The following is a 12,339-nucleotide window of genomic DNA, read 5'->3' on the forward strand; positions in this document are numbered from 1 at the left end:
AATATGAAAACTCAGTCGTGGACAATTCAAGTGCATTTACGTAAATGTGACTCCCATATTAAACATGATTATATCATATGACTCATTGACCTATAACCAACGAAAGTATAAATCCACTTGATGAAGCTCAAAAGTAAAATGCTTCATTTATCATATCCTATTACTAAATATTTTCTTGAGTCAGACCTAAATTTTCTTTAAAAATTAGGGTTAAGATTTTTGTTTTTCTTGGATGTGTCTTGCTGTCATTGGGATGGTTGCGGTGTGGTGTTGTCGACCTAGCTTTTCTCCTTGGTTTTCATTGTGTTTTTGAAGCAAATACTGCAATCCACCGTAGACGCCATGATTTTGTTTCAGCTTTTGGTCTACGCATATGGAATTTGCTCCAATTCAATGTTTGGAGTTGGAAAAGTGATTGTTGTTGGTTTGTGTGGGATTGGGTTTTGCAGTGCAAAATAAGAGGTTTAGCCATGTTGGTGCTACGAGTCTCTTTGGTTTGTTGGAGAGGAAGTGTTGCGGTGTCCTTATTTCGGTGTTTATTTTAGTCTAATAATTCTCATAAACTCAATAGGAGTTTGCTGATGTATGTATTTAGTATTCGACTTTTTGATGCGGATTTGCCTTTACTGCCGTTGCGCGGTGGATCTATATTGTAGGTCTGAGTACAGATGCTTCTTGTCTGCCAAATTGGAGTTTTTAGGTTTTTCTGGCATGCGTAATTCTCTCCAGATCAAACGAATTTATTTTTGTGTTTGGTCACTGGAGATGTTGTACTCATATTTGGCATTGCGACTATTCTGTACTTTTTTCTGTGTTATCAATAAAATTACGATCGCTTTTAATAATAAAAAAAATTAGGGTTAAGATTTTTGTTTTTCTTGGATGTGTCTTGCTGTCATTGGGATGGTTGCGGTGTGGTGTTGTCGACCTAGCTTTTCTCCTTGGTTTTCATTGTGTTTTTGAAGCAAATACTACAATCCACCGTAGACGCCATGATTTTGTTTCAGCTTTTGGTCTACGCATATGGAATTTGCTCCAATTCAATGTTTGGAGTTGGAAAAGTGATTGTTGTTGGTTTGTGTGGGATTGGGTTTTGCAGTGCAAAATAAGAGGTTTAGCCATGTTGGTGCTACGAGTCTCTTTGGTTTGTTGGAGAGGAAGTGTTGCGGTGTCCTTATTTCGGTGTTTATTTTAGTCTAATAATTCTCATAAACTCAATAGGAGTTTGCTGATGTATGTATTTAGTGTTCGACTTTTTGATGCGGATTTGCCTTTACTGCCGTTGCGCGGTGGATCTATATTGTAGGTCTGAGTACAGATGCTTCTTGTCTGCCAAATTGGAGTTTTTAGGTTTTTCTGGCATGCGTAATTCTCTCCAGATCAAACAAATTTATTTTTGTGTTTGGTCACTGGAGATGTTGTACTCATATTTGGCATTGCGACTATTCTGTACTTTTTTCTGTGTTATCAATAAAATTACGATCGCTTTTAATAATAAAAAAAATAGTATAAAATAATTGTAATTAAAAAAAATCTCTCTCCCTCCCCCAACGGCACCACCACCACCCAATCCACCTTCACTTGCCCAACCCAACCACCCTCCCTCACCAATGGATCAAGAGCCTCTGCATTTAGTCTTCATGCATTTACCTGCCTTTTATAATATCTAAACCATTCTTATAATCTAACCGTTTATGACATGAGGCATCAACATTTTTTTTTCTTTTTCTTTTTATCAAAAATTGTTTTAAATTTAACAATTATTTTATCATTAAGTAAATAAAATTAAAAAACATGTCGTTGCCACAAAAGGCATAGGTGGGGGGAAAGGACTAAGGGAACTTATAAATAAACCCAAAATGAGACAACTATTTATAAAGAAGGACAAAATTAAAGTGTTTGGACAATAATGCCCTTATTCATTTTGGGATTGCCTAAAGAATCCTTTTTCTGATTTTCAGATGATGCCAAAGGACTGTTGTTTGATGCTTGCCGTATGGAGCTCAAAAAAACACTTGCTTTAATAGTTTTGGACAAATGCACACTATTGTTGCTGGGATGATCTCTTCACATGAGATGAGGATGGTGATGCTTCTTCTATCATGAGGGCTTCACATGGAATTTTATGCTTCCAACATGTTATCTATATTGTGTAGCTCTTCTTCTCCTAAGATATTCCAGTATGAGTTGTCGTTGTCTTTTGCTGCAATTTGTTCTGCTATCTGGTTATAGATTTCATCAAAAACTTTTGCTCTTTTTGTGCTTATCATGAATTCATATGTGTCATCTGGTCTCCTGGATGTAGACTCTGAATAAATCTTGATAAAATTGGATTGGTGAAGGAGGGTCAAATGATCATCATTGAACAATTGTTATTCAGCTATTATTGCTCCTCTGTGTTTTTGAATGTCTTGCTTGGTAGGGATCTCTGTCTTTGTTGATTATGCCAGGCTAAGTAGTTCATTAAAAGAAATAATAATACTATGTTGTGCTCTGTCTTTTAAATACTATCCTTAAACCACTTTGGGGGTATGCTAGTGAAATCTAATTTTACGCTTTTTCATAAAGGAAGATAAGAATTTATAACTTATTTTATTTATGAAGAAAATGAATTTAAATGATCACTATTTTCAATATAAAGTTGTCCTAAATAACCATATTCTGCTAAAAATGCTGGAGTAACTGTGATAGTTTTTTGTTTATGCTCTAAATGCAGTTCTCTATATTCAACCATGTTAATACTAGCTAAATGCAGTTCTCTATATTCAACCATGTTAATACTAGCTAAGTAAATAGTATAATGAGAATAGCTTTTGGAAATAATTTTATACCAGGGTGTGGATTATTTTTTAAATTGAAAAGAAAAGCTTGAATGTATAGTTGAAGAGATGTATTTTGCTCATACTCTAAGCTAATCATATGACTCTTAACATCTTTTGGTAAAAATCTATACCCTTCTCTAGCTAGAGTTTGAAGAAAATATGGATTTTTAGTTTTTTGCTCAAAGGAAAATTCTCTATTATGCTCAAGTAAGTTGGGCTCATTAGCCTCTTTTACTTGTAGAATTTGACATCTTAAATTAATTATTCTAAAATTCTTTACTATTGTGTCATACTCCTTCTTTTGCTCTACATGTTTTTCCTGCAAAAAAGAAAGTTGTTGTTTTGCTCTTTTATAATCATAATTATATGCTAAAAACTCTTACTCAAGGGCTCTGATAAGTTTTTCATGCCCTCTCCTCATGCTTTCAGTATTAGTTCTAATGTTCCAAAAGTTGTCTAAAAGAACTTTTGTTTATCTGTTAATGATGCTTGAGTACAATATTTTAAAGCAGGATTTCTAATTTCTTGTACTGAAATTCCATTATAAAAATAAGTATTTACTATTGATCATGCTTGACTGTTTATGCTTAATGGATTACCACCTTGTGATGGTGTACCACTATTTTTGCTGCAAGAGGATGATGGTCCAAAATATTGCATACCTGTTAATGAATAATACGAGATAAGATATCTGCTAAAGTATTATCCATACCTTTAATATGTGGAAATATCGATCCAAATCCATTTCCTGTAATAGAATCAACAAAATTGGCCCATCTTCGAGATGCTTGTTTTATTAGTAGTAATTTTATTATAATATGAAACAACATTCTGACAATTTTTTCTAATAGTAAATATTTCATTATGTAAAAACAATGAAAATGCTTCAAGGGAGTTAATTACTCCTAATATTTCTAAGTCAGTAGCTGGAAGTTGATGCATATCTACAAACTTTTTCTTCAGATTTTGGTTCTTTATGTTTTTTCTGATATAATATTCCTGTCCATCCTATTAATGACGTGTCTGTCTCAACTATTTTGTAATTATTGTCTAATGATAATGCTAAGGGTTTAAATTGAATTATATCTTGTTTGATGCTTTAAACTAATTTAATATCTTCACTATTAAATTAGTTCAAAGGAAAATACTTGCCTTCCTTTAGGTGGATACAGGTGAGTTTTCATGTGATATGTTGCAATAATGAATCAACTGAAGTTATGATCCAGTCAGTTTGCAGTGCAATGCTTATGTTAGGAAAGGTTTGTTTCAAATGATTTACCTCCTTTTGCAAGCACCATAAATGTTCTCATTTGTGCTTTTATTATGGTTTTGAAACTGGTCAACGGTGTAACTTTATTTTATTTTATTTTTTTCGATTGGATAGATAAAATGAATATTTCTATCTTTATTTGTCCTTTAAATTTCTCAATTTTGCGTGAAGTTTAATTTGGGCATCTTGATTATGAAGGGGCAGTGTTTGGTCATCGCTTCCCCCAATCAATTTGTTATCGTCACAGCAGTCCATGCCCATTATACTCGCGGTGGCGTCGATGGATTCAGCTTCATTTTTCCGTGTAAAGGCTTTGGTGCTGACTCCCCTATTTCTGTAAGTTTGTTCTTATTTCCTTCAATTGTTTTCGCTCCCTAAATGAGTATACTCGGTTATGTTTGGAACATTTCTTAGGGGTTGATTTCATTGCTGGCAGCAGTTGATGCACTTTCTCATGTGGGTGGTATCCTAGCATTACAAAATTACAAGTTACAAGACCGTCCAGACACAGAATCATCAAACGCATTGGTTAGAAGAGGATCTGAGTTTTCCAGTCCCCTCCCTCCATTTCTGCTCAGGGAGAAATTCGGTTATTTGTGTCATGCATGATATGTCATGCTAAAGACCCCTCCTCTGTTTCAACTTTCACCCACTTCCTGATAACTTGCATTTCATATTTTTATGTGGACAAGTGGTAAGGTGCATTTCATATGCTTAATTGCAGAATTAAAAAGAGTTCCCCCCCGAAATCATGCTTTACGCTGAAAATTCAGTACCTCCCCTATACATGGCACAAAGTTGAATACTTACTGCATGATCATATCATAATAGAAATAAATATATACTTTGTTCTATTCATTGTTTAAATAATTTCCATCTCCACCATTGGATCACCAAGCATTCATCATTGATGCAAAAATAACCAAATACGAAATGCGCCCTCTATAAAACCTTCAGTAGAAGAAGCTCTTGTGAAGATGAAATAAAGAATCATTCTTCCTTATTATCATGAAAGAGCATTTGCATTCAATATGGTTATATTTTCTAAAGTGTTATTTTTTAGGTTTCATCTGCCACAAATGAGACATTGGATGCTTTAAAACATGCCCAAGATTCAGTCAAGTCTGAAAGCTTTACAATCTCATCTGCGAATGCTTCAAATCCTGGGTACCTCCATCCTCATTGATGGATTTTCTGAGAAAGGTTTGTAACAGTACAGTTGAAATCCTTACTTTTGCCAGTTCCTAATTCTATGCATTATGTTATTTTGTTTTCGCTTATGGTGGAAGGGCATAACCTAATATAATGTGGTGTGGCTGGAAGTCTCAATTTCTTGAATCCACTGTACAAGGACTAGCTAAAGGAACAACATTGAATTAAAATCTTGTGGCTAAAGTATTACCTGGGCCATATTATTTAAAAGCTATTTTAGCTGTTTGTTTTGTTTCTTCTATTTGGAGACCTTAAGTATGTACCTAGAGACATTTTCTTTGTTACGAACAGCTGAAACATAAAGAAGAAAAGATTTTCTTTTATATGCCCGCTATTTAGATGTACTATATCTTAAAAAGAAGAACTTCTACCACCAGTCACCTTGAATTAATGCTTGTGTTTGATCATACAGGTATGTTCCAGCATACTCAACACGTTTGAAATATGAATCTGGAACTTGGATTGTGTTGCCTCCAAATAACTCATACCCCATGGGGCTGGTGGACGCTGTTTGATTAGAAAGCAACTGGGATACGATTGGACCCGGGTCTGCAATGTTCAAAATCCTTCTTTCGATCGTCTTGTCTTGTCTTGCATTGCAATAGCGATTACAAATGCCTTCGTGACAAAGCCTCTAAAATGCGATTGATAAAGTTCAACTTCTGTAAATTAAGTTTGTGATATCTTTTACACGTTTTAAAGCAATTTTTTTTTTTCCATTTATTTGTACCCGTACTTTCATCATTTTCCCAAAATCCGAACTGGCTATTTTCCACAACTTGGCCAGTTTCCAAAAATCTAAAGACCTGGCTCACGGTCCAATAGGCAACCCATTAGTTCTTCAACTAGTGAAACATTCATGTTGATAGACGTTAGAGCTGAACTGCTTAAATCTTTGTTGTCACTTGCAAGAATGTAAAGGGTGCATTTCATATGCTTAATTGCATAATTAAAAAAAGTTCAATCCTGAAATGTGCCTTTTATATGCAGTCAAATTGTAAAGGGTGCATTTGAGTGGGCTACTAAGCACGATTGTGTTGCCTCCAAATTACTCATACCCCATGGGGTTGGTGGCACTGTTTGATTAGAAAGCAATTAGGATACGATTGGACTCCGGGTCTACATCGTCTAAAATGCTTCTTTCGATTGTCTTGTCTTACTTGGGAGCATTGTCATTAAGGTCTTGTCTTGCATTGCAATACTGATTACAAAGGCCTTCGTGACAAGGCCTCTAAAATGCGATTGATAAAGTTTCAACTCCTGTAAATTGCTGTTATGCTCTACTATATTCTTAGATGGAAATCCTAGAGCAAATATGGCAAATACAAGAAAGTATAAAACAAGGAAGTTTACAATACTGGAGCAAATGTGGCAATTATTTTAATTACTTCATATCAAGTCTGTAATTTGTTCACAGCATTCACCTGTTTAATTAGTTCAACCGATTATATGAATCCAGGGCACTGCAGTTGCATGGCATTAGTTCAACATTACCAAAACTTGTGAGAGTTGCAATAATGGAATGCAGGAACTAACTTGAATTCGACCAATACCCAAATACATTAAGTTATTTTTAAATCTCACGTTGGGCAGGTATCCTCACAGGGTCAGTCATAAACTTCTTGGTCATCTCCAAGGTTTCATGAGGAAGTGTAGCAGAAACTAAGCAAACCTGCAAAAATAATTTACAACTAAATTCAGACAAACATTCTAGTTTAGAACAAAGACTGGGAAATTGGTAAAGAAAAAATCCAATATATTCCTTGACGCGATCAGGTTCATGTATAGATTAGAAGAAAGTTTTACAAAACAAAGATGATTGATACACGCGAGAAAAGAACGTACGAAACACTATGAATTTAAATTGGGCAACTCTTATTGTATCGAGCTGCTATTGTCAATAATACTGAATACATACTATAGGGCATTAATCAACGAACAAATGAATTTCTCAAACTCACAAAAGCAAATGAGGGGACAAGACTAGTACTAATAAGAGATTAATCCAAGAGAAAGAAAACCTTGAGCTCCGGTGGAAGATATCGGTAGACATCGTAAATCTGATCCTTGAACCCTCTGCTTAACATCTCATCAGACTCGTCCTGAAAAACCAAATCAAGATTAAAAAAATTAAGAAACTAAAACATAAAGGAAAATTAATTAAGGAAGAAGAGAAGGTGTGAGAACCTTACAAGAACTAATAATTTCATGGCTCGAGTGCGCAGAGTTCTCCTCTTGATCATGTCAAAGACTCTACCAGGAGTTCCGCAAACCACATGAACTCCATGCTCAAGCTTTCTGATATCCTCACCCACACTTTTTCCTCCAACGCAAGCATGCACTTGTATGTTTATGAAGTTTCCAACCCCCAAGATCAGCTTCTCAGTCTGTGCCGCCAATTCCCTCGTAGGGCACAATATCAACGCTTGAACGTCTCGATAGGAGGTGTCCACCAGGTGGCAAACGCTTAGGGCAATCATGGAGGTCTTGCCGGTACCCGACTGCGCTTGCGCTATCACATCATGTCCCCCAATAATGCTCCTGACCGCCCGTTGCTGGATGGCGGAGGGCTTCTCGTAGCCGTATTGGTAGATGCCTCGAAGCACATCGTCCTTGAGCCCCATCTCATCAAAGCTCGTAATTGGCTCTATTCCGTCCGAAGTCACCCGCCCCAGCTTCTCGTCCGATGCCATTCCGCTTCTCTGTCTCTCTGATGTCCCTGCCATATGGCTAAAACAAATAGGGTTGAGAGTGGTTTCTCCTTTTCTATTGGTGAATGGTTTCGCTTTGACCCTTGCCTCTCAATGAACATTTGTTGATGCGCGTTTAAGAAGAAAAATAATAAAACTCGATCAAGGAAAGATACCCTAACCCTAATTTTCTAAAATAAAAATAAAAACAAGATCTATTTATCCAATGCAGCTAACAATAAATGACAAGGGAAAGAGATATGATACTACATATTACTTGGGTGCGGAAAATTTCTTTTAAGGGGGTGCTAATGACTATTGAAAATGCTTTATGCTTCAAGCCCTATGCGATATGGGTACTTCCGTAACCTGCTTTCATGAATTAGGATCCATAATTTAACCTTGGTTAAGAAATAAAATCTTAAATCTATCAAGTCAAGCTTTCAAGAGATCTCAATAATTACACCCAGTACAAAATAAAACCTGTAAATATAAGTATAATCCTCTTGTTTCTTCCCTTTACTACTACACAGCTCAATAACCTTTTATATGCAAGAAATTACCTGAACTGCCAACTGTTTGAAGCTATGATTTCTTTGTAAAGCCTTCTCCAAATTTTGCCTGAAAAATCAATCAAACACAAAAAGACAATGTATAAGTCATACTGTCATACAATAAAGACAAATAGATTTCACTCAAAACAAAAAAGAGAACCCTAACAATAATCAGTGCTTGAACGTTAGGTGTTAAGGGTTTGAGTCTTTAGGGTTTAGGGGTTGATTCTTCAATTTTGAGTATTTAGGTGTTAGGGTTTATGTGCAGAGAGAAAAGAAAAAGAAATTGTGGTAGAGGGCCAGAGGAAGAATGGCGGATGTAGTGAGAGAGTGAAAAAGGGGCAAGGAAAAATCTGGTTACCCAAACGTCGTCTTCGTCACCGAGTAACCAAAGAACGAACTCTCATCCTTTAGCGGGACTCGATTTTAGAATGAAAGTGATGCTGAATTGTGTTGGAATAAAAACCATCCTAGTTACTAAAATGCCCATGGGGTTGGTGGACGCTGTTTGATTAGAAAGCAACTGGGATACGATTGGACCCGGGTCTGCAACGTTCAAAATCCTTCTTTTGATCGTCTTGTCTTGTCTTGCATTGCAATAGCGATTACAAATACCTTTGTGACAAAGCCTCTAAAATGCGATTGATAAAGTTTAACTTATGTAAATTAAGTTTGTGATATCTTTTACACGTTTTAAAGTAATTTTTTTTTTCTATTTATTTGTACCCGTACTTTCATCATTTTCCCAAAATCTGAACTGGCTATTTTCCACAACTTGGCCATTTTCCAAAAATCTAAAGACCTGGCTCACAGTCCAATAGGCAACCCATTAGTTCTTCAACTAGTGAAACATTCATGTTGATAGACGTTAGAGCTGAACTGCCTAAATCTTTGTTGTCACTTGCAAGAATGTAAAGGGTGCATTTCATATGCTTAATTGCATAAGCAAAAAAGGTTCAATCCTGAAATGTGCATTTTATATGCACTCAAATTGTAAAGGGTGCATTTGAGTGGGCTACTAAGCACGATTGTGTTGCCTCCAAATTACTCATACCCCATGGGGTTGGTGGCACTGTTTGATTAGAAAGCAACTAGGATAAGATTGGACTCCGGGTCTACATCGTCCAAAATGCTTCTTTCGATCGTCTTGTCTTACTTGGGAGCATTGTATTACGGTCTTGTCTTGCAATGTAATACTGATTACAAAGGCCTTCGTGACAAAGCCTCTAAAACGCGATTGATAAAGTTCCAACTTCTGTGCTGTTATGCTCTGCTATATTCTTAGATGCAAATCTTGGAGAAAATATGGAAAATACAAGAAAGTCTAAAACAAGGAAATTTACAATACTGGAGCAAATTTGGCAATTATTTTAATTACTTCATATCAAGTCTGTAATTTGTTCACGGCGTCACCTATTTAATTAGTTCAACCGATTATAGATTATATGAAGCGAGGGCACTGCAGTTGCATGGCATTAGTTCAACATTACCAAAACTTGTAAGAGTTGCAATAATGGAATGCAGGAACCAGCTTGAATTCGACCAATACCCAAATACATTAAGTTGCTTTTAAAATCTCAGTCACACTAGCCTAAACAAAAATTTAACTTCTAAAAGTTCTAGCTTCTGCTAGTATACAAATTAGCAACAGAGATGTCATATCATTCTCTCCTGCGCACACTATATAACAGACTTGTATGTGTGACTTTATATGCAAATAAGAACTAATGGACCTTTCTCAGATGATTTGCTTGATTTATGCTTTAGGTGAAAAACCATTTTATGCGCCTCTATTCTGGCTATATATTTTTGATATTCTGTACAGCTCTCTTTCATGAACTAAGCATCCCCTAGTCCGTTAGAATTAGAAAGCACTGTACTTGCGAGAATATACAGGGCTGCATCTAAAAATAATGCAAGTGTACTGGCAGATGTAGAACAGGAGCTGGTGCTACAGCTGACCCCTCCAGAATACGCATTACTGATTTATGACAATCAACAAATGACCCATTATCACGAGCTGTAATGATCTTAGCTTATTTTAACTACAGTTTTATTTTTTATTTTTTAAAAAAATTTAAAATTTTTTTATTTATAGTTTGCTATTTCTAAACATTTTTCTTAGTGGATATTTATTTTATTTGCAGTAAAATGTTCGTTTATTAGATGCCTGTATTTCCCAAAAGCCTTTAACGTTCTTGTTTTTTCGAAAGTACTGTGTGAATAATTCTTGTAGCAGTAGTCAGTTGTTATAGAAGTTTGAATTCTGATTGTATTTCTTTGTGTAAATATTCTAATATTTATAATTGTACTACAATAAAGACATAAACGGTAAAAACCTTGAATGATAGTAAATACAAAATATTTAGAGAGCAAGTCAACTATTGTGATTAAGAAGAATCCGTTTCAAATTCTTCTTCATTGATGAGTGCATGTGGTTTAACAGCCCCCCGCAAACTGAGCTGCCTTGGACGAACAAGTTTGGAACATAAGAGATGGTGGCGTGGCTTGTGAAGTGGTTTAGTGAGAAGATCCGCAAGTTGATCAACAGAGGGGATGAAGCAGACTTGATGACTCCCAAGGGCCACCTTCTCGCGAATAAAGTGGAGTCAAGTTCAATGTGGCGAGTATGAGCATGGAATACCAGGTTTGCCACCATATAAGTTGTGTTGATATTGTCACAATGCATGAGAACTGGAACAGAGCCAAGAAGATTCGGCGCAGGCATGAGCAAGAGCATAGTACTCAGATTCCACACTGGAGCGCGAAACTATTTGCTGCTTTTTGGAGCACCAGGAAATAAGATTGGAGCCCAAGTAGATGAGGTAGCCAGTTGTCGAACGGCGAGAGTCTGGGCACCTAGCCCAATTGGCATATGAGTAAACGATGAGACTAGTGGAAGGACTTTGGGTGTAAAATGGAGGCCAAAGTCAATGGTGCCCTTAACATAGCCTAGAATCCTCTTGAAGAACCATGTGAGGAGAGCGAGGAGAGCTCATAAACTGAGCCACAATGTTGCCCGCAAAGGAAATATCTGGGGGGGTAAGGGTGAAGTACTGAAGACTCCCCACAAGTTCACGGTATTCTGCGGGAGAAGCGAGCAAGTCACCATCACTGGCAGTTAGAACAGACTTGGCCGCAAGAGGAGTGGAAGCGGGCTTGGCATGTATGAGATTACTCTTGTGTAACAAATTAGGAACATACTTGAGTTGATTGAGATAAAAAGCACCATCATGAGAAACAACTTGTAAACCCAAGAAGTAACTAAGAGGACCAAGGTTCTTGATATCAAATTGGTAGCTCAAAAGATATATAAAATTTTGTAAAAGAGAGGAATCACTGCCAGTAATCACAATGTCGTCAACATACAAGAGGAGAAAGATGGTGTGGGATCCCTGCTGAAAGATAAAAAGTGAAGAGTTTCCCAAACTTCTTGAAAAACCAAGGGATAAGAGGAAGGTGTTGATACAATTAAACCATGCACGCGGAGCTTGTTTGAGGCCATAAAGAGACTTGTGAAGTTTACAAACATGAGAGGGATGAGCAAGGTTCACAAAACCAGGGTGTTGGACCATATATACATCTTCTTGAAGGAACCCATGAAGAAAGGCATTCTTGACATCGAGTTGCCTTAAGGAGCACCGGCGGGAAATAGAAAGACTGAGAATAGTGCAAATTGTGGCTGGTTTGACAACAGGGCTGAAGGTCTCAAAGTAGTCATTGCTAGGGCGTTGATGAAATCCCTTAGCCACTAGGTAGGCCTTGTAGCGTTCAATACAGCCATCAGAGTG

The 12,339-nt window shown here is 36.6% G+C and overlaps 1 protein-coding gene across 2 annotated transcripts; it reads right to left on the reverse strand.

Moving 5' to 3' along the window:
- Positions 1-6,659: 6,659 nt before the first annotated feature.
- On the reverse strand, positions 6,660-8,753 carry LOC117628857 (eukaryotic initiation factor 4A-III homolog A-like). 2 transcript variants are annotated; one of them, XM_034361397.1, is made up of 4 exons: positions 8,558-8,753; positions 7,497-8,023; positions 7,326-7,406; positions 6,660-6,976 (listed from the first exon to the last, which is right to left on the reverse strand). In XM_034361397.1, the coding sequence occupies exons 2-4, from the start codon at positions 7,995-7,997 to the stop codon at positions 6,878-6,880; spliced, it is 681 nt and encodes a 226-aa protein (XP_034217288.1). In that variant the 5' UTR covers positions 7,998-8,023; positions 8,558-8,753; the 3' UTR covers positions 6,660-6,877. The 2 variants fall into 2 exon arrangements, with proteins under 2 accessions (XP_034217288.1, XP_034217287.1); XM_034361396.1 differs by lacking the exon at positions 8,558-8,753 and having other exon boundaries at positions 7,497-8,055.
- Between the last annotated feature and the right edge of the window lie 3,586 nt (positions 8,754-12,339).

This window comes from Prunus dulcis, chromosome 5 (assembly GCF_902201215.1).
Source record: "Prunus dulcis chromosome 5, ALMONDv2, whole genome shotgun sequence".
Classification (NCBI taxonomy): domain Eukaryota; kingdom Viridiplantae; phylum Streptophyta; class Magnoliopsida; order Rosales; family Rosaceae; genus Prunus; species Prunus dulcis.

Excerpts from the sequence above, each read along its gene's own strand:
- LOC117628857 (XM_034361396.1), bottom strand. The coding sequence starts at position 8,030 with ATGGCAGGGACATCAGAGAGACAGAGAAGCGGAATGGCATCGGACGAG. Across the intron at positions 7,407-7,496 it reads CCATGAAATTATTAGTTCTT|GACGAGTCTGATGAGATGTT; the intron begins GTAAGGTTCTCA and ends TTGGTTTTTCAG. Across the intron at positions 6,977-7,325 it reads ATCTTCCACCGGAGCTCAAG|GTTTGCTTAGTTTCTGCTAC; the intron begins GTTTTCTTTCTC and ends TTATTTTTGCAG.